This window comes from Acanthaster planci, linkage group LG03, assembly GCF_054643075.1.
Source record: "Acanthaster planci isolate LZ-2023a linkage group LG03, COTS_SCS, whole genome shotgun sequence".
Lineage (NCBI taxonomy): Eukaryota > Metazoa > Echinodermata > Asteroidea > Valvatida > Acanthasteridae > Acanthaster > Acanthaster planci.
Window position 1 is genome coordinate 11,527,740 of NC_141779.1, and position 22,795 is coordinate 11,550,534.

General features: G+C 44.3%; 2 protein-coding genes and 1 long non-coding RNA gene across 16 annotated transcripts in view; all 3 read left to right on the forward strand.

Annotated features, from left to right (window-relative positions):
- Positions 1 to 6,981, forward strand: part of LOC110990771 (uncharacterized) — an 81,620-nt gene extending 74,639 nt beyond the window's left edge. For 9 of the 10 annotated variants that reach the window (XM_087134412.1, XM_087134411.1, XM_087134416.1 and 6 more), the window contains one exon: positions 945 to 6,981. In XM_087134412.1, coding sequence (XP_086990538.1) covers positions 2,051 to 3,697 — 1,647 coding nt within the window. In that variant the 5' untranslated portion in view covers positions 945 to 2,050 and the 3' untranslated portion in view covers positions 3,698 to 6,981. The remainder of the gene's footprint in view (positions 1 to 944) is intronic. The other variant, XM_087134418.1, reaches the window with a different exon arrangement.
- LOC147799642 (uncharacterized) overlaps positions 1 to 22,795 on the forward strand; it is a 564,475-nt gene that overhangs the window by 528,828 nt on the left and 12,852 nt on the right. The gene's annotated exons all lie outside the window — the stretch shown is intronic.
- Positions 18,821 to 20,932, forward strand: LOC147799654 (uncharacterized). Its single transcript, XR_015424927.1, has 2 exons — positions 18,821 to 19,632; positions 20,881 to 20,932. It is a non-coding gene; the product is annotated as an uncharacterized LOC147799654 (long non-coding RNA).

Below are 22,795 nucleotides of genomic sequence, written 5' to 3' on the forward strand. Positions count from 1 at the left end.
TCCCTTACTGAAATAGTTACATAATATTCTGTCATTTTTCGGGCTGAAAATAATCAAGGGGCCAAATTTCCATTAAAGAAAGATTTACTATAAACAAGTTTTAGAAGGGAACGAGCTTCAAAGTATGCCTTAACAACGCTTTGTTTTACTTGTTTGGTTTTCTCGTTGTTGCGGGTAAATTCAGTTGTCTTCTGTGACAGAGATTTTTAAAATCTCCCCCCCCAAAAAAATATATATATATCTGTAATTAGTGTCAAAATGACAAAGTAAAAAAGCGTGACCACTATCGGAGGGAATCGGTTGATTCTGAGTTAAGACATGCCACCCCTCCACCTAATTCAATTGTGGATACATCTAGCCATGATTATTTTGTTTCACCGCGACACCATCCAATAAACTTCACTTTGAGTCAGATGAACGGTTTTTATCGTTTTGCGTTTTTGAATAAATGGTGAAATACTGCAGTGTGTTTCCCAAAACGCAGGAGGAGCACCTGCAACCTTGTTAACGGTGAACAATATTTCAAAATTCTATATTTTGAAGCTTGCTGGCAGTTTTACTCTTTGTTTACGAAGGGCAAGAACACAAATACGCGCCTTCTCTCACCGAGTCAGAATTTCCGGAAGAACACACCCCGTTCATTTAAATGCAAAACTTAGTGGCAGAAGGCAAAAGTAAAGGGAAAAGTTTTGCAAGGCTGTAATCCATTCATTCCTGAAATTTCGCATTTTTCTCCCTGTAGGAGAAATGCTTAAGAGTATCGATCGGTTTCTGACAACGAATTCGATAAACAACGAGGGTAAACTTTTAAGCCCTTTGCAGCCTATCAAACTGAACCTTCTGTGACAATTTGATGATCAGCATTCGCATCTCAACGCACCAAAAAAGTATTCATGACTTTGTGACAACTCTTCAGCACTGTCGTGCAACTCCTCTTCTCGCAGGTGTTTCAACGACGCATCAACGGCTCCGTTAGCTTCGACCGCTCTTGGCAGGAGTACGCCGAGGGTTTCGGCGATCTGACCGGGGAGTTCTGGCTGGGCAACGGGAAGCTGATCTGACTCGTACTGGCAGATGCAAGCTAATCGTTACTCTGAGGGCGTTCGATAGACAAAATGCCACGGTTCGTTATAAGGAGTTTAAAATAGAGTCAGGGAATAAACAGAACAAGCTTGATGTCGACGGTTTCCATATGGTTCCAGGAAATGCAGGTATGTTACAGCTCCCTTAAGAAGTGCACCATATGATGCAAGCTTCCCTTTAGCTCATTTTTCTTCTACACCGACCTCATAATTACGCCTGGTCTAACTACACTGCTTTCTTAAAAAATTCTCCAAACTACACGGACAGTTAGGCTAAAGTTGGAATGTTTGGGCTGTAACATGGTATTTTCCCAGACTACCCCCTACCCCCATAAAAATGAATCGAAGTTTCGAAGTGTGAACAGTTTGTAAGCAGCTGTATATTTCATTTAAAGTTTTAATTGCAATATGAACTACTAACCAAAATTAGCAAAACGAACTAATAATGAAGCTCTATTTGTGAGGGGCGCAGCGCCCTCCTTTGGATATACTGTGTTAGTGCATGACCTTTGACACACCTGGGTACTTGGAAGAAACCTGTGTGAGCACATGATTGTGTGACATGTACCGACCGACCAGAATGCTACAATAAATCGTGAACCCTACGTATCTGAGTTCATATCCTTCCTGAATAATAGAGTAATATAGGATATGCCATGGTGTCAGAAGTGAAGAAGTATTTTGGTGACATTTAAAGACGAATTTTGGGGTCAACTTCGGCGGAGTTGCAGTGCAAGTGGAAAACGCGGGAACAACGAAGCGAGTAAGTGCCGTTGCGTTGCTGCTTAGTCTTTCTTCGGAAGTATTGTGGACTTTGCAGTGTTTGCATTTCATTTTCTTTCTGGGGGATGGGTTTTTACCCCTCTCATTAATTGGTCCTAAAAACACCCGTTTTTTGAGAGTAAGTACCTGGAGGGAATTTGTGATTGCAAACTTCTGAATTGCAACCGTGTGTACTCGTAACTTGAATGATGGAGTCACTAAGTCTAAAGACACCCCAACAATTTGATGTCGAGGCCAGTAATCTCACTAAAGCATGGAAGCTATGGAAAGAAGAGTTTCAACTCTACATAGATCTGGCCATGGGGGATAAAGATGACAAAACAAATGCCAAGATGTTGTTATACCTGGTTGGTAGTAAAGGCAGAGAGCTATATCAGACCATCAAGCCTGCAACAGAAAGCTTGGCATCAGCTTTAAAGGCCTTTGGCGATTACTGCAACCCACCTAGAAATGAAACAGTTGACCGGTACAAATTCTTCACACGAAATCAGCAGGCAGGGGAAACATTTGACACGTATCTCACAGATTTGAAGCTGTTGGCAGCAAACTGCAACTTCAATACATTGCAGGATGGCCTCATCCGTGACCGTGTAGTGTGTGGCATAAGAGATTCTACACTTCGAGAGAGACTTTTGAGGGAAACGGAGTTGACTCTCGAGGAATGCATTAAAGCATGCCGTGCATCGGAGTTGTCCAAGAATCGAATGGACATGATCGATGGTCACGCTGTCAGTGCAGTTAAACAGAAACCGAAAAAGAAAAATGCCAGCAGTGGGCAGTCACAAATGCAAACGAAGCCAAAGTATGAGAAATCGAAAGTCAGATTTGGCAAATGTCGCTACTGTGGCACAGAGCATGAATTTCTGAAGAGTAAGTGCCCCGCCTATGGCCAGGAATGTCAGCGATGTGGCAAACGCAACCATTTTAAGAAGCAGCGCAAGACCAACCTGAAGTCCAAGACGAGAGTACATGGGTTCGATGAAAATGAGCAGTCAGATGAGTATGAATCTGAGTATGAGCTGCAAACCGTGCAACTGATTCCAGAGAAGGTCAACTCTATGGTAAATCCTAAACCGGCGAAGATGATTTTCGCCAAAATGTTAGTTCTTGGGCGAACAATTAGCTTTCAGCTAGACTGTGGAGCAACATGTAATGTTCTGCCTAAAGATGCCATAGACCTTAAAGCCGTCAAGCTTCAGCCGACAAATCGCACGCTTGTAATGTACAACAAGACAAAGCTGAATCCCCTGGGAAAATGCACCCTTCGGGTCAGCAACTGCAAGAGCAAGGAGGACTTTGATGTCGAGTTCTTCATCATAGATGAGAAAGGTGTCACTCCTATTCTAGGGAGCGTCACAGTCCAGGAGATGGGACTAATCAAGGTGCAACATGAGAAGATATTGCAGATGTCCTCCACTCCGATAACCTTAGCCAAACATCTGACAGAGGAGTACGGTGATGTCTTCGAAGGAGTTGGAAAGTTGGCAGGCAAATACAAGCTGGAGGTAGATGAGACAGTGACTCCAGTTGTTCATCCGCCACGACGTGTTCCAGTAGCACGGAAACAACAGCTCAAAACTGAGTTGGATAAGATGGTCCAAGAAGAAATCATCGCACCAGTTGAAACTCCCACATCTTGGGTTTCCAGTCTTGTTTGCGTTGAGAAACCAAACAAGTTGAGAATTTGCTTGGATCCACAAGATTTGAATAAGGCAATCAAGCGCAATCACTACCCAATGAAGACCATAGAAGACATCTTGCCAGACCTAAGCAAAGCTAAAATCTTCAGTGTTCTAGACGCCAAACACGGATTTTGGCACGTAGAAATTTAGGAACAGAGCTCCTACCTCACGACATTCAACTCACCCTTTGGGAGATACAGATGGAAGAGAATGCCCTTTGGCATCAGCTCGGCTCCCGAAGAGTTTCAGCGGAGGCTGGATGAAGCCTTAGAAGGGTTGCATGGTGTGAAGACGATCGCCGATGACATCCTTGTGTATGGTGAAGGGGACACACTTGGTGAGGCAGAGAAAGACCATGACGCAAAATTGAGAGCGTTGATGACCAGATGTAGAGAAAAGCAGTTGAAGCTGAACAAGCAGAAGCTCAAGTTCAAGCAGAAGGAAGTTTCCTTCATGGGCCATTTGATCACTACGAATGGTCTCAAGCCAGATACAGCCAAAGTGAAGGCTGTGACAGAGATGCCGAGCCCCACAGATATCGCAGGAGTCAAACGCTTCCTGGGGTTTGTCAACTACTTGAGCAAGTTCTTGCCTCATCTCAGTGATGTGAGTGATCCACTAAGACAACTGACAAAGAAGGAAGTTGAGTGGTGTTGGCTAGAGATACATGAGACTGCTGTAAAGCGCATCAAAGAGATGGTGACATCGAAACCAGTCCTACGCTACTTTGACGACAAGAAAGAGCTGACACTCCAGGCCGATGCATCACAGAAAGGCCTGGGAGCAGCAATCATGCAGGAAGGTCAGCCTTGTTGCATATACTAGTCGGGCTCTGACCAATGCAGAACAGAACTATGCCCAAATTGAGAAGGAACTGTTAGCAGTGACATTTGGGCTGGAAAGATTCCATCAGTATACGTATGGAAGATCAGTGACTGTGCAGACTGATCATAAGCCACTGGAAGTGATCGTCAAGAAGAACATGCATCAAGCACCAAAGAGACTGCAACGTCTTATGCTCCGTCTACAAACGTATGACGCACACGTTGTCTATCACCCAGGCAGCAAAATGTTCCTGGCTGACACTCTAAGCCGTGCATTCTTGCCAGAGAGTAAGACAGATCCTACCCAAGTGGGAATGGAGCAAGTCAACATGCTCGATCACCTACCAATAGCCAAACCACTGCTCGAGAAACTGAAGCAAGAAACAGCTGATGATGCAGTTCTTACTGAGCTCCATTCTGTGATCATGAGAGGGTGGCCAGAGCAAAAGAAAGATCTTCCAGCAACTCTGACCCCATACTTCCAGATTTGTGATGAGCTCAGCACATCAGATGGATTGATTTTCCGAGGCGAACGTGTTGTCATACCGAAGAGTATGAGAAAGGGTATGCTGGAGCGTCTACACTCATCGCAACAGTTGTTTGCGCCGAGCACGTGAGTCATTGTACTGGCCTGGCATGAACTCAGAGGTGAAAGATTACATACAGAAATGTGATGTATGTCAATCTCTCAGCACCAAGCAGCAGAAGGAGCCCATATTACAACACGAGGTGCCCAACAGACCGTGGGCAAAAGTGGGGGCAGATCTTTTTTTCCTAGACTCCCGCCATTATCTTGTGATGGTCAACTACTATTCTAACTACATTGAGGTCGACTACTTCTCCACAACAACATCCACTGCCGTCATCTACAAAATGAAGGCACGGTTCGCCCGTCATGGCATCCCTGATGCATTAGTGACTGACAACGGCCCACAATTCTCGTCTGAGGAATTTGCCAAGTTTTCCACCATGTGGAAATTCCAGCACATCACCACATCACCACACTACCCACAAGCAAATGGGAAGGTGGAAAATGCAGTGAAGACAGCCAAATCACTCCTGAAGAAAGCTAAAGCAGGGCACACCGACCCATATTTGAGCCTACTCGCATTCCGAAACACACCAACTGCTGGCTTTGACACTAGCCCAGCACAGAGACTGATGAACAGGAGAACCCGAACCACACTACCAACTACATCAAAGCTACTCCAGTCGCAGGTCCCTATGGGAGTAATGGATCAAATGAAGAAGTCCAAACAGACCCAAGCAGACTACTACAACCGCACAGCCAAGAAAGTGTCACCACTGAAACCAGGTGATGCTGTTCGAATCCAACCACAGTCTCCACATCAACACTGGCGCAAGGCTACAGTGGTGAAGTCCCACCCACAGCCACGCTCGTATGAGGTCGAGACGGAAGGTGGTGTGCGATACCGCCGAAATCGACGACATCTGCGAAAGACCCATGAGACGATCAACCATCGGGATTACGCTACGCAAGGAGAGCCAAGACAGGGAACACCACAGACGACACGATCTGGAAGAGTCATCCGACCACCAGCCTATCTCAAGGACTATGTCAAACATTGAACACTTGTGTTGTCCTGACAGACAACTGGATGGATACAACATTTACGCTGTTTCACAAACACAAAATGAAATCTAAAATGCCAGATTTTGTTTTGTTTTGTTTTTTCTATTTACTCGGTTATTTTTGGCAGCATTTTTCTTTCAAACACTTTGTCACAATAAACAAACCAAAAAAAAAGGAAAGAAGGAAAAGAAAGAAAAGACAGACAACAGAAACAAAAGAGAAGAGAAAGTTGATGTTAAAAAAAAAGACAAAAAAAACTTTGTTTTAGTTTTGTTAGATTTAGCCTTTGGATTTAGCATTTTAAAAAAAAATAGCTAGGGTTCCTACAACTGCCATGTGATTTTAACACCCATAAGCAAGGTTTCATGGATACTGAAGCTGATTCTTGGAATAGCATCAATTGCCGAGGACATTCACTGCCTTATTTGGACATTGGATTTCACCTGCAGTACATGTACATGCAGATACATACTTAAAGGAACATTCAGCTTAAAGAAAAAAAAACTGTATAAAAGGAAAGATGTGAGGGGGCGCAGCGCCCTCCTTTGGATATACTGTGTTAGTGCATGACCTTTGACACACCTGGGTACTTGGAAGAAACCTGTGTGAGCACATAATTGTGTGACATGTACCGACCGACCAGAATGCTACAATAAATCGTGAACCCTACATATCTGAGTTCATATCCTTCCTGAATAATAGAGTAACATAGGATATGACACTATTCAAGTGCCAAACGTGCTTAGTAGCGCGTGTTGGCACTTGAATGTTTGCGTACAAACCTTAGCCCAACTTCAGCTTGCGTTTTCCGTGCGCGCATTATCATTTTCTACCTCTTTTAAAATAACTGAACTCAACAGTATTACTAATTACATTTTGCACCACGTGAACCTAATTTTTCTGATATTTACCAAATCGCACGAACGATGCCTCGCTACCTTTGCTCTTCACCAGCTTCATTTTTCACGCTAACACAAATAACAAAAATAAAAGCTGGCAAAAGAACACTTAAGGCTAGTCCAGATGTAGAGGGGACTCTTTTCACTTAGTTGTTTTGCTTACCTGCTTGTATATAGGAGTTGTCCCCCTGCTTTTAACATTGAATTTCTGGTTAGCTTGCCCTGAATTTGCTAGGAGTGGTTCCCCCCTTTCCAAAATAATCCCCAGAGTAAATATCCTGTCATGCCCCATTGCACAAGACCTGATGCATGTGAGTTCCTTAGATATAGTCAGATGCGGACCGGCAGCAAGAGAGACCACAGCATCCACATTAACAGCTCTTTTTTTGTACTAAGCAACTTCTGCCTTCAGCTTTGGTCTGCTGTGAACTTGGTGAGTTGAATTTGTAGATTATAAATTCTAAGGACTCTCTTACATTGTATCTTGATTGTACTATTTTTGATGTTTTCGAACCAATGGAGTATTGAGATGAAAACTTCGATGGAACTCTTGGTTTTGTGAAGTTTTGAGTGCATAAGACTGTTAGAACTCAGGAATACACTCTTTTGCTTTGTTTTTAGCAATAACAATTGATTGCTTGTTACAAGACTAGACTGCTTTTTGTACTTTTGCTTGACTACTGAATCATATGGATTGTGTTTTAATACTTTCTGGCCAGAGAAACTGCGTTTTGCTTGAAGCTTTAAAACGAGAAACCCCCTAGAATGCATGTAGTTCACCAGAGAAATTGTGGTTTATACTTGATTCTTAGTGTGGTTTTTTTTAGCTAGTTGACCGCAGTTTTGTCACATTTTGAAAAGTCCTTTTGTGCTAAACTTCTTATGCAGGCATAAATCTGTGAGAAATGTATATAATGTTGAGTCAAGCTAAATTCAAGCTGATGGTGTTTATGAGAGTTACGCCCATGTACTTTGTAGTGTAGTACCCCAGTATTCTTTGTTTCAGCCATAGTTTGTCCATGTGGCATAGTTTGTCCATGCTTGGAGGGCATGAGGATGATGTAATTTTTAGAGATGGTGCATGACTCATGACTAGAATAGACTGGTTTATAAGTTCTCAGGAGAGCTGCACTCTGCCCTGTATTAAGTTACTTGTTAAGTCTATGGTGCCCTGCAGAGTTTGACTCAGTTTGACTTGCGCAAGTTTAGCCCCTCTGTTTGCAGAAAGGATTAAGCCCTTCTAGCTCTGACTTGACTGTTTATCTCCTGAGAAAGCTCTGACTTGACTGTTTATCTCCTGAGAAAGCTCTTGGCCTGTGCTGAACATTGCCTAATTGACCAGGTCATTGACCTGTAGCCCATGTAAAATAGTGTGATAGCCAAGTTTTTTTGTTTTTGTTTAAGAGCAGTGATGTTCAAGGTTTTGGGGCATTGGATTTTACGTACAGAGAGTTTCTTTTCTTAATTGTATTTCTTCATTTAAACTTTTGATCAATGATTGCAGATTACAGGTTCACCAATGTCCATGTTTTTAGTTGATTTGATTTGTGACTTTGAACCCTGGATCATTACTGACTTTTCCTTCCTTTTCTTGTACTTTTGCAGGTTTCTTGCTTGATTGCTTTAATTTTGCGACTATTTACTAGTGCTGTGTTGGTTAATAATTTAAGTCGGTATTGGTTAATAATTTAAGTCCGTGTTGGTTAATAATTTAAGTCGGTATTGGTTAATAATTTAAGTCCGTGTTGGCTAATAATTTAAGTCGGTATTGGTTAATAATTTAAGTCTGTGTTGGTACTGGTTGACGTTTGTCTTGGTTTAAGCAGTATTGTTGGTTTAAGTTAATTGGTTACGAGTTGAGTATATTTCCTGGTCTGTACATCTAAGAAACACAGCTAAAATTACTGGTCCTGATTGAGAGGTTTGTTTTGGATTTTTACTTTGTTCACATTGAAATAAATATTTTTTTGTTGTTCTTTGCTTGTTGAAATCAAATTTGATCTTCCTTTGTCATATCTTTTTGAGAATATCCTGCGACTCTTCCTTTTGATCCCTGGTTCATGTTGGTTTTCGCGAGTTCCCCCATTGTGTGTCTTTTTTCCAGGTTACATTTTTTTTTTAATTTTTGGTGGAGAATCCGGGTAAGGAATTACTGTCTTTTGTAGGACTTAGCTTGATATTCTCAGGGTGGTCAAAGGTGGTCGTAATTGGTCTTAGTTATTCGGTCATTAACCAACACAGCTCTGGTGATAGAGGCACTGTTTTGGCATGATGGCGGTGCCAAGTTCACCCATGTTCTCGCCTACACACTTTGGCAATCTTCACGGGTTGACACCACAACCACTGCAGCCAGCTACAGGAGTCATGGGGACGCCGCTGTGTCCCCCAGACATGCTGGCACCACCAACTCCAAAGCAGTTACCTGAGATCCATGAATTCGACCCCATCCCGAACCAAGCCACCAGCATCCCAGCCGTTCCTTCCGTCAATCCGAGGACCATCACTACCCACCAGCTGAAGGGGGTGTCAACCTTCTCTGGCAGAGACAAAAATATCAGAGTGGAGGACTGGGTTCGGGATATGACATATCTGCTTGGAGCCAAGGGTCTGGCCACAGATGGCGTCAAGTTTCAGGAGATTTTGCGCCACACAAGCGGACGAGCTCGTGACGTCATCCTAAACCTGGAGGGCAGGTCACTAGCAGGAGTGACGGCAGAGGAGGCCTTCCAGGAACTGCTGGAAGAGTTTGGGGAAGACGGCTTTGTCACGTCGCCTATGACGCGGTTTTATTCAAGAGAACAGAAGGCAGGCGAGACGGCCAGTGAGTTTGCCGTGGCGCTAGAGACTCTCCTGCGAAGGATTGAGGAGCGCGGCCGACAGCAGGGTCGCCGCAGCCTGTTTGGGGACAGCAGAGACGTCCTTTTAACCACTCAATTCATGGCCGGTCTGCGGGATGGTAGGACGAAGCAGAGACTTGCCCCGATGCAGCCAAGGAGAATGAGCTATAGAGACCTCAGAGCTGAGCTGCGTGTTATAGCAGAGGAGCAACACCACAGCGACGAACAGACGAGACGAAGGATGAGGGGTGACGATGACCATCACTTCTATACCATGAGTGAGGTGGCCACCAAAGACCCTATAAAACCAATCACGGCGGCCAGCAGCCCTGCGCAACAAGGACCGAAGAGCAAGTCTTCGTCAGAATCGACAAGGAAGATGCAAGGTGGGACTGATCTGCAAGATCTTATCACCAAACAACTGGAGGAGATGCAAGCTATGCGTCTAGAGCAGAGGGAGACCCTTCAACTAGTGCAGAAGGATCAGAGCCTGTTGAACCATCGTCTGGCACAGCTGGAAGAGGCTGTCTTTGCACCTCAAGTGCACCAGCGGTACCACCAGTCTGGCCAGCCGCAGCAGCGACCCCAATTCTCAGGCTGCTACACGTGTGGAAGCAAGCAGCACCTGGCAAGGAGCTGTCCAGAGAATCAGCGCCAAGCACACCAGCAAGCTCCCCAGATGAAGTCGTTCATTCTTCGACAGGCAGCCTCAACACCAGTTCACCACAGTGGGTCGTTAAACGGGAACAACCCACGGATGTAGGGCTATCCGCGGGTTCTGAGTTCAAACGCCCCTCCCCAACTCTCTCTACAAATGACCATGAATCCGCACAGTTACCATTGGCTGGACCAGTTAACCGAGTTGAAGTCAAGGTTTCTGGAGTCAACTGTACAGCACTGCTGGACACTGGGTCCCAGGTGACCACAATTACCTGTGAATTTGTCAAGCAGCATCCGGTACTTAGCAGCCAGAGGCCACGACCAACAGAGATGTCCATCAAGGGAGCTGGAGGACAGCCAGTTCAACACTTCGGGGTCATCACAGTAGATGTTCACGCCATGGGTCAGTTTATAGGCAAAGTCCCAGCGTTTGTGGTGCCACAAACCGAGTTTCGGCGAGACACCCCAGCCCTCGTTGGAACCAATGTGATTCGTGCATGTAGAGATCAAATGAAGTCGTCTTTGGGAAAGCGCTTCATGGAGAGTAAAGGGCTGTCACAGTCCTGGCTTCAGGCCTTCCAGTTCGTTAATAGGGATGGGGCTGACCTCGCCGGCGAGGATGGACAAATTGGGTTTCTGCGCTATGTTGGGAGACGTCCATTAGTAATACAACCTGGTGCAGAAGCTACTGTTCCAGCTAGAGTACCCAACCACACCAGAGGGAGAAGCTTCACTGCATTAGTAGAGGGCACCAACCGCAAGGGCCTAGTTGCAGGGAAGATGTTGGTGGATGTAACAGGTCGGAGAGTACCAGTTCGGCTGTGCAACACATCTGACCATGCTGTGAGGGTAAGACGACATGAAGGGGTGGCGACGCTCTGTTGTGTTACCGAAGTCCAGCCAGTGACCACGCCCTCTCAAGATGTGGCTATTATGGAGCAAGCGGTAGGTGGCTCTTGCAGTTTGCCAGATGTGAACTTTGAAGGTGTCGACTTCACCCCATCGCAAACGGAGGCAATTGAGCAGCTACTCAGACAGAATGCTGATGTTTTCTCGCAGAGCCCTTTCGACATGGGTGTTACCAGCACAGTGGAGCACGAAATCCCACTCACCGACCCAACCCCCTTCCGACTACCATACAGACGAGTCCCCCCTTCACAGTTTCAGGAGGTCCGAGGCCACTTGGAAGAGCTGAAACAAGCCGGGGTCATCCAGCCCAGTCAGAGCCCGTACGCTTCTCCGATTGTCATCGTGCAGAAGAAAGATGGCAAAATTCGACTTTGCGTCGATTACCGGAAGCTGAATTCCAAGACAACGAGAGATGCGTTTCCGCTCCCAAGAATAGACGAAGCTTTGGATGCGCTTGGGAAGGCCAAATACTTCTCCTGCCTTGATCTGACCTCAGGCTACCACCAAGTGAAGATGGCATCTAAGGATCAACCGAAGACGGCCTTCACGTCCCCGATGGGCTTGTTTGAATTTACGAGGATGCCATTTGGCCTCGTGAATGCACCGGCCACGTTCCAAAGGCTGATGTCGGTGGTGTTTGGCGACATGGCGTTTGAGAGTGTGTTAATTTACCTCGACGACATCATCGTCTTCAGTAGCACTGTGGAGGAGCACGTAGATCGCCTTGGGAGAGTCTTAGCCAGGCTACAGGAACACGGGCTGAAACTGAAGCCGTCAAAATGCCAGCTTTTTAAGAGAGAAGTGCAGTACCTTGGCCATGTAGTTTCTGCAGAGGGAATCGCCACTGATCAGGCAAAGGTTGCTGCAGTGAAGAGCTGGCCAGTTCCACAAAGCAAGAAGGATGTCCGCAGCTTCCTTGGGCTCACAGGCTACTACCGGAGGTTCATTCAAGGGTATGCGAAAACTGCTGCTCCTCTCTTCGCATTGATTGGCGGCAAGCGAGGTTCGAGAGACCCCCCCTTCAAATGGAGCAATGAGTGCCAAAAAGCGTTCACCACCCTGGTTTCCAAGTTGACCTCAGCACCAATACTAGCTTTTGCAGATTATAGCGTACCATTCACCGTGCAGACAGATGCATCCCTTGATGGCCTGGGAGCTGTCCTGACTCAAGAACGAGATGGCAAAGAAAGGGTCATCGCATACGCAAGTCGCACCTTAACAGAAGCAGAGACAAAGTACCCCGCTCACAAACTAGAGTTCAAGGCACTACATTGGGCGGTAACAACTAAGTTCAGAGAGTATCTGTATGGCAACCGACTGACCGCGGTGACTGACAACAACCCACTCACGTATGTCTTGAACAAGGCAAAGCTTGATGCTACCGGTCAACGTTGGGTTAGTGATCTTGCCGTTTTCAACATGGATATCATCTACCGGCCAGGCAAGTCTAATGCCAATGCGGACTCTCTGTCCCGCATTCCAAGATCTGATGTGGTGAGGATCCTGGACGAAACAGAGGGTAGCAGAGGTCGAAATGGAAGACAGGAAACAAGGGACGCCAAAAGATCAGCAGCCAAAACAGATGCGGGTAGTCAGGGAGAAGATGGCATGGCTTCCATCGAGGGGCAGGAACAGCAGCCGAGGGCGAACCTTGAAGATAAGGCTGTCAGGCATGTCCATCAGCTCACAACTGGTACGAGGAGTAGCATATCACCACCCCCAAGCATAGGGCAAACATCAGACAGCAGTGACACTACTGATCGCCCATCTCCCATGAAGTCTTCTTCCGATGCAGCCTTAGACAGAGATAGCAATGAAGTAGGTGCCAAGTCTTCTTCAGAAGGAGCCAAGGTGGGCACATGTGTTGATCTACCAGGAGGCCTTTGTCTGCTCGAGGCACAGCAAGAGGACCCAACAACTCGGCGTGTTGTGGAGTTGAAGTCAGCCCAGCCAGGGAGGCCAAGTCGAAGAAGAATGGCACGGGAAACAAAAGAAGTTAAGACCCTACTTCGAGCATGGGACTTCTTGGCTGTGAGGCAAGGTGTCTTGGTCTACGAGAAGGACCAGGAAGACAGAGGTGAGACACCAACCTTAATAGTGCTCCCCAAGGAGATGAAGAGGCCTGTCCTTCAGCATGTCCACGACCTGATGGGACATCTTGGCTTCGAGAAGGTTTATCAGCATGTCCGGGATAGGTACTTCTGGCCAAGTATGTACTCTGATGTGAAGTCGTACATCGACAAGTGTAAAAGATGCGCCCTGAGAAAAACGTCAGACACGAAAAGGCATGCAAGTCTGCAGAGTATCAACACAACACGGCCCTTGGAACTTGTCTGCATAGACTTCCTAAGCTTGGAGAGGTCAAGAGGAGGCTTTGAGCATGTACTTGTGGTCACTGATCACTACACCAGATACGCACAGGCGTACCCGACTCGTGATGAGAAGGCAACAACCGTAGCGTGCGTCCTATGGGAGAGGTACATCGCCAATTACGGCATCCCTGAGCGACTCCACTCGGACCAAGGAAAGAGTTTTGAGTCGGCAGTCATAAAGGAGCTGTGTCACCTGCTGGGCATGAGGAAGAGCAAGACGTCGCCATACCACCCACAAGGCAACGGTATGACAGAGAGGTTCAATCGCACATTATTGTCGATGCTTGGAACCCTTGAGCCAGCACAGAAATCCAACTGGGCAATGCACCTCCAGACCCTCACATATGCCTACAACTGTGCCAAACACGAGAGTACGGGGTACTCCCCTTTTTACTTGATGTATATGAGAAAGCCTCGTCTGCCAGTCGATCTCCTCCTTCAGCCAAGGTTTCAGGAAGCAGAGGATGTCCACCCACAATCCACCTATGTTCAGCAGCTTGGGGAACGGCTACAAGAAGCTACAAGGAGGGTGGAGCAGTTGGCAGAGGTGGCCAGGCAGAAACAGAAGGCGACATATGATAAGAAGTCGAAAGATCTAGCCCTCCATCCCGGTGACCTTGTACTGGTGGCCAACAAGTCGCTACGGGGTAGGTGTAAGCTGAAAGACAGGTGGGAGTCGGTACCCTACACAGTCCTCAGTCAGCTGGGAAACCTACCAGTATACACGGTGCAACTCCTCGGATCAACAAAGACGCGCAACATTCATCGGAACCTTCTTACTATCTGCCCTTTTGACGTAGAAGAGCCAGCATCCGTCATCGATTCTCTTCCTCCCCCAGCGCAGTTTCAAGATGTGTGGAACACCCCGGAGACGAATGATCATTCTCTTGCACCCCCACTGCAGTTTCAAGATTTGGCAACAGATGGCACTTGTGCATTCCCTCCACCACTGCAGTTCAGCGATGTGTGTGCTGATGTATTGAGAACAGGGGACAGCCCGTACAGCGACATGGATGATGAGGCATCTACCTCAAGTGGCACCGACATCGATGAAGCTACTGACTCGTCCAGCTCAGAGAGTTCACAAAGGTCTATCTATCGGCGCTTAAAGAGGAACATCAGACCACCAGTGAGGTTTGGGGACTGGAACTGAACTCTTAGAGAGTGAACAAAGCCAAGTTAGAATTATTTCTTTAGACATTGCTGTGGAAAGCAATGATTTCACAGGGCGTGGATGTAGAGGGGACTCTTTTCACTTAGTTGTTTTGCTTACCTGCTTGTATATAGGAGTTGTCCCCCTGCTTTTAACATTGAATTTCTGGTTAGCTTGCCCTGAATTTGCTAGGAGTGGTTCCCCCCTTTCCAAAATAATCCCCAGAGTAAATATCCTGTCATGCCCCATTGCACAAGACCTGATGCATGTGAGTTCCTTAGATATAGTCAGATGCGGACCGGCAGCAAGAGAGACCACAGCATCCACATTAACAGCTCTTTTTTTGTACTAAGCAACTTCTGCCTTCAGCTTTGGTCTGCTGTGAACTTGGTGAGTTGAATTTGTAGATTATAAATTCTAAGGACTCTCTTACATTGTATCTTGATTGTACTATTTTTGATGTTTTCGAACCAATGGAGTATTGAGATGAAAACTTCGATGGAACTCTTGGTTTTGTGAAGTTTTGAGTGCATAAGACTGTTAGAACTCAGGAATACACTCTTTTGCTTTGTTTTTAGCAATAACAATTGATTGCTTGTTACAAGACTAGACTGCTTTTTGTACTTTTGCTTGACTACTGAATCATATGGATTGTGTTTTAATACTTTCTGGCCAGAGAAACTGCGTTTTGCTTGAAGCTTTAAAACGAGAAACCCCCTAGAATGCATGTAGTTCACCAGAGAAATTGTGGTTTATACTTGATTCTTAGTGTGGTTTTTTTTAGCTAGTTGACCGCAGTTTTGTCACATTTTGAAAAGTCCTTTTGTGCTAAACTTCTTATGCAGGCATAAATCTGTGAGAAATGTATATAATGTTGAGTCAAGCTAAATTCAAGCTGATGGTGTTTATGAGAGTTACGCCCATGTACTTTGTAGTGTAGTACCCCAGTATTCTTTGTTTCAGCCATAGTTTGTCCATGTGGCATAGTTTGTCCATGCTTGGAGGGCATGAGGATGATGTAATTTTTAGAGATGGTGCATGACTCATGACTAGAATAGACTGGTTTATAAGTTCTCAGGAGAGCTGCACTCTGCCCTGTATTAAGTTACTTGTTAAGTCTATGGTGCCCTGCAGAGTTTGACTCAGTTTGACTTGCGCAAGTTTAGCCCCTCTGTTTGCAGAAAGGATTAAGCCCTTCTAGCTCTGACTTGACTGTTTATCTCCTGAGAAAGCTCTGACTTGACTGTTTATCTCCTGAGAAAGCTCTTGGCCTGTGCTGAACATTGCCTAATTGACCAGGTCATTGACCTGTAGCCCATGTAAAATAGTGTGATAGCCAAGTTTTTTTGTTTTTGTTTAAGAGCAGTGATGTTCAAGGTTTTGGGGCATTGGATTTTACGTACAGAGAGTTTCTTTTCTTAATTGTATTTCTTCATTTAAACTTTTGATCAATGATTGCAGATTACAGGTTCACCAATGTCCATGTTTTTAGTTGATTTGATTTGTGACTTTGAACCCTGGATCATTACTGACTTTTCCTTCCTTTTCTTGTACTTTTGCAGGTTTCTTGCTTGATTGCTTTAATTTTGCGACTATTTACTAGTGCTGTGTTGGTTAATAATTTAAGTCGGTATTGGTTAATAATTTAAGTCCGTGTTGGTTAATAATTTAAGTCGGTATTGGTTAATAATTTAAGTCCGTGTTGGCTAATAATTTAAGTCGGTATTGGTTAATAATTTAAGTCTGTGTTGGTACTGGTTGACGTTTGTCTTGGTTTAAGCAGTATTGTTGGTTTAAGTTAATTGGTTACGAGTTGAGTATATTTCCTGGTCTGTACATCTAAGAAACACAGCTAAAATTACTGGTCCTGATTGAGAGGTTTGTTTTGGATTTTTACTTTGTTCACATTGAAATAAATATTTTTTTGTTGTTCTTTGCTTGTTGAAATCAAATTTGATCTTCCTTTGTCATATCTTTTTGAGAATATCCTGCGACTCTTCCTTTTGATCCCTGGTTCATGTTGGTTTTCGCGAGTTCCCCCATTGTGTGTCTTTTTTCCAGGTTACACATACACTAGCATTTGGGATCCAGGCTTTTACTCTGAAATAACAGTGTGTGAAACTTGCCGTCAATACGAAACAATTTGCAGCTGCATCAAGTAACAGATTCAACAGCATTAAGCTGCCTTTCCATATGCGCCCAACACTTGCGCCAACACAACGTCCACGTGTGTTGCAGTGGAGTCGATTTTTGTCCGTGAAAGTGAAACACATGAACGCATCGGAGGCTACCCAAAAAACGAACCTATACCGAAATCCACCTTTACGCATGGTGAATGGCATAAAAGAAAGGAGAAAAGCCGGTTCCGCCGTCTTGCGTAGTAAAAGGAAAGAAACAATATCCGTGACTCGAATTTCAGAGGGAAAGTTTTCCCACCCTATAGTAGTACGGTATATCAAGCAGATTCTCACACGACAACGGCATATTTGTGTTTTTTTTTAATTGTTCTCTTTTTTGAGTGCTATTGAAATACCTCAAGTCCACAAATTCTTCTCATTCCACCTTAATTTCTTTTGTGTCAAAAACGGAGATTGTGGAAATGCCCTTTCAAGTGTCAAAGTGCAAGACCAATGCGATCCGATAGCAACGTTCCAAAAATCAGGCAAACTCAACTATTGACGATAAAATGCTCAACATGATCTACCCAGCTATTAAATTAATATCCAACATTGCAGGAGGATTATTTGTAAGGTGGAGTAGAAGCAAAATTCACAGCGAACGTTATCATCTGTATTACCCTGCATTTTCCAAGTTGGATATAAACATCCAAATTTACCATAGTACAAACAAGGTTTGGTATGCCGGGACAGTGGCTCTTTTGCAGTGGTTTATGCACTTACAGATATTGCACAATTCTTTCTTATGGACAAAAATCCACAGTGATTGCCCCTATATGCTTTCCAAAGGTAGACGTCAGAGTTAAAGTTGCACAACCGAGGGTGTGACTTTTGGAAACCCTGTTGAAAGTATGAAAACAATTAAGCCTTTTGGCCGAATGGACGTCAGTCCTGATTTAAATTTCCAAATACACGTACACGTAGTTTAATACTCAGTTACAATATAAGGTGAACAGATCGTTTCTGGTTAGGGACTGGCTTCAAAAGTGGTGCTGCGACTCGACCGTTTTTTGGGTGGGGGGACCAGCTTTTTTTCTAGAAATGAAGTACGCTTGTTTATAAATATGCACACGTACATAGTTACGTACCGCCGCTAATAACGCTGAAATGGAATGGCCACTCACTATTTACTGTTGAGAAGCATTTTTAGCTTGTGGGTGCACATAGGACATAAGCCCACCTTGTTTGTCTGGCTCCCACATGTAAATGTATCATACATAAATGACGTCGTCCGAAAAAGAGTGCCCAAATGAATGTATGGGGCTAGAGGGACTCCTTTGCTCAACCGCATCTTATCTTAAATGCATTAAAATTACGCAAAAGCAGGATTCCAGTCGGCCAAGCAGGTTTGGCAGCTTTCAGACATCTTATATACCGAATAAAAACTTTTTTGCATTGCAGATAGACGCGCAGGTCTACGGCGACGCGCACGCTCCGCAGAAACCGGAGACTTTTTTGGCCTTTATGGATGTAAATAAACACTTTTAAACTGTAAATAGTGAGGGGGCCAGTCTATTTCAGTGTTGGCGGTGAAAATTTTCAAATGGGAAAAATTAAAAATAAACAAAAAATAAATAAAAACTGGGTCGCAGCTCCATTTTTGGAGCCAGCCCAAAACCCTAACTCCTAACCCAAACCCCTAACACTAACCCCAAGTCCAAAACCCTAACTCCTAACCCTAACCCATAACCCTAACCTCAAGTCCAAAACCCTAACCCCTAACAACTAACACTAACCCTAACCCCTAACCGTAACCCCAAGCCCTAATCCCTAACCCCAACCCCTTACCCTAACCCCCTAACCCCAACCCCTTACCCTAACCCCTAACCCTAACCCCTAACCCCAACCCCTAACCCCTAACGCCTAACGCCTAACCCCTCACCCTAATCCCTAACCCTCAACTCCTAACCCTAACCCCAACCCCTAACCCCAAGCCCAAAACCCTAACTCCTAACCAAAACCCGTAACCCCAAGTCAAAACCCTAACCCTAACCCCAAGTCCAAAACCCTAACCCCAACCGCTAACACTAACCCTAACCCCTAACCCCAAGCCCAAAACCCTAATCCCTAACCCCTAACCCTAGCCCCTACCCCTAACCCTAACCCTTAACCCTAACCCTAACCCCTAACCCCTAACCCTAAACCCTAACCCCAAACCCAAAACCCCAAACCCTTAACCCCTAAGCCTACCCGGGGCCTGTTTGTACATGTGGAACCTTATAGAGCTAGGCCCTTGGGCGACGTATTGGGTCTTGGTTAGCCGAAATGTGGGTCAAATTTAGCCCCTCGCACAGGATGATAATTATTACCGCTTCTGGTTTGCCCTCGTTGAGGTTTTATATGTCTTTGACTCTTATCATCGAGACAAGAATATGATCGACAGGTCTTTTCCGTTGGTAATGTGACAGGTCACTTTTTATGTTATTTGCCTAGCGCCCTCAGTTGGCTGTGCCAAGTCAGCTGTTTCGTGAGTTCATTCTGAGACCCCCTCTAGGACCTTGTGAGTTCATTTAGTGACCCCCTCTAGGCACCTGTGTAGCACATTGTCCTTTGTTTCATTTGCACACTGAGTCTTCAGCCAGTAAACACTAAGAGCTCACCCTGCTAAAAACTACATCAATCATCAAGTTCTTCAGAAGTTTGGGATAGCCAAGGCTGGGGTAAGTTTATTATATTGTACATGTATAAAGATTTGTCATTGGAGGAAGAGCTATTTAAGGAATGTACTTTTCTTCAGTAGGTTGACCTTATAAATGTATCAATTCTTGGGTTGTGTGCGGTGTAGACCAACTATACCCACTGGAGATAACTTCCAGGTTTGACTGAATTGTTGAGATTCCTCTTGCACATACTATTCAGACTCTAATCGTGCTTGTGTCAATTAAATATCATCCCATTCAATCATTTATTTTATTCATTATTTTGATTTGATTGTGGAGTTAAGTTCCCCTTTTATTGAGGATTTAAATTAAGATTATTTTAGCTTGTTTCTAGTACAACTTTACCCTTTTCCTTCTCTTTGTGCTTTATGTAGTGATTAGAGTGTACATGTATCTCATTTTGTTAGGTTTTATATGAAGTTGGAGTGTCTTATTTTCTCTAGACATGTGTCTCTTTGCTTTGAGGTCTAGGGCAGCTCTCTTCCATGCATGTACATGTACACTGTACTGGTGTGTTATATAGGCTAGTAGGTGCATAACTAATGAGAGCCACATTCCAGGAACTGAGCCTACTGGTCACACTACTAGAAGGGCTGGAGTGAATAGTTCATTGCCCTTTAAGTATGCCCATTGTTTATTGGACACATGTTAACATTAGACTTGCACCAGCCCCACTACTATTATTACATGTAGAGGCCTCTAATTCTAGTTACCACTATTACTTTTAGCTGTATCAGTTTCTTATTAGTTTAAGATTGGCTTATTCCTTGTGTGTATTTGTTTTTGGTTACTGATAGCATTCTATAGTTGGTAATTTCATGTAAAATCTTTGGAATGTAATAGTTGATGGACTAGGTCAAGTCTATGTATTGCATCTCTTAGCCCACAGGCCAGTGCTGAGTGTTGTTTACCTTTTAGATTAAGTAGATGACTGCCTGGGCTAGCAAGTTTAGACACTCATGTGCCTTGCTTTCCCTTGTGTATAATAGTTGTGTAATAGGAATTGATATCTTGTGTCTTTTAATGTAAGCTTCTTGCTGTAAATGGGTAAATTCCAATGCAGAGGTGTACAGAAAGCAGACCAGATTTATGTTGCAGTTTTGCCAGAGTTTATATTTGTATTTATGTTTAAGCACAATTTGCCCAAGCAGTTTGCTTTGACATAATTATGTGAACTGCTAGTTTCTCCATATTGTGCGTTGTTATTTCAGGGCATATTTTTAATTTCTTTTGTTTTATATCTTTCAGGGTCTTCTTTTCCTGCAATGCAGCAACACCATTAAAAGAACCAGTAAATGTACACCATCCTTGTCGTGCATTTTCTTGTGTCACAGTAAGAAAAGTGGAGCACACAGTCGGGATTACCTGAACCCCTTTAACCCCAAATTACGAAGTAGAGCTTACCGTAGAAGGTAATACAGAACATTATCTTTACATGTACTACAGCCTCTTGGTCATTTTATTTTGGTCAAAAAGCGATTTTCTCGAATGGTACTTTTGAGGCAAATCCCCATGCCTTTTGTACACGCCCGTATGTTCTGTACATGTCCGGAAACTGAGCACATACAAATCCTTTTTAACAGCTAAACAACTAAATCCGACACGTCATACTTCTATGTACATGATCACAAGCAGACACCATTCCATTTGTATAAATCTGGTTCCAATTGGGGCCTCGGTTCAACAGTTAGAGCCGATTTAAGTCTTTCCTTTGGTTGTGTACAAACTTTATACTTTGAAAAAATGGCGTTAAGGCCCCAGGCATTAATACACATAAACTATGGCGCTGCACTATACCCAGCCTCAAGGGAATATCTCACAGGGTTGGAACCGGCAAAATTCGAAAGGCAACTTCCAGACAAACAACTTTCTTTGAGACCTCAACCTCGTATCTTCTACCATAACAAAGTTATGACGTCATTTCCGGTCAGTTTCCAAAAAAAAAGGGAAAACAGGAATTTTGTTGTCCCAAAAGATAGCTCTTGACCTGATTCGGATGCAAAATATATCTGAACCCGGATGCCGAGTCACCAAAAAAGTAGCGTCATCGGGGAAAAGGCCATAACCCTGTGACCCTTTGACCTGTGACCAGTAAACTTAAACTCAAGGTAGATGAAGAGTTGCACTACCTTTCTTAAAAGGCTCAAGGTCAAAGGTCACGGGAGTAAAAAGATATTTAGGGTCACCAAATGGGGACACCCGTACTGACGCCAACCCTAACCCTAAGAAATATCTAAATCTTGCAATCTTGGTTTCATCTGCAAGACCACATGTTCCTCTATCTATTCGTATAAGTTTCATGTCCATATTTGCCGTAGTTAGGAAAATATCTGCAAAAGGGTGTGCGAGTTGTTGTCTGACTGCTTAATATTTTTGCGTAAGTCTGACTTTGCAGTATACCGTCCTCTGCACTCGCACAGAGAATGCTTATTCGAGCATAAATGGTCTAAAATTATCTCAATCTTGCAATCTTGGTAAGACCTGAAAGGGCACATTTTCCTCTATCTATTCATATCAGTTTCATATCCATATTTTCGATAGAAAAGGGAAATATCTGCAAAAGGAAGTGGTAGTGATTGTGTTGTTGTTTTATATTTTTCCGTAATTCTGCCTTTGCGGTATACCAGGTCCTGTACTCGCAAAGAGAATGCTTCATATAGTCAAGCATGAAAGATCTTAGAATTATCCAACTCTTGCAATCTTGGTGTCATCTGCGTTAAAATATAAAGCAGTCACACAAGAACTCGCACTTCCTTTTGCAGATATTTCCTTAACTACTGCAAATATTTATATAAAACTTTTAGGAAGAGATATAGAAACATGTGCCCTTTCAGATGGCACCAAGATTGCAAGATTTAGATAATTCTTAGATCTTTCATGCTCGATTATATGCAGCATTCTCCGTGTGCTAACAGGACAGGTATAGCCGAGATGAAGCCAGAATTCCGCGAAAAAGAGACGATGTTGGATTAAAACTTGCACTTCCTTTTTCAGATATTTTAGGGGGAAACGTTTCCTCTTCTACAGTTCCACTGACTGACTGACTGACTGACTGACTGACTGACTGACTGACTGACTGACTGACTGACTGACTGACTGACTGACTGACTGACTGACTGACTGACTGACTGACTGACTGACTGACTGCCTGCCTGCCTGCCTG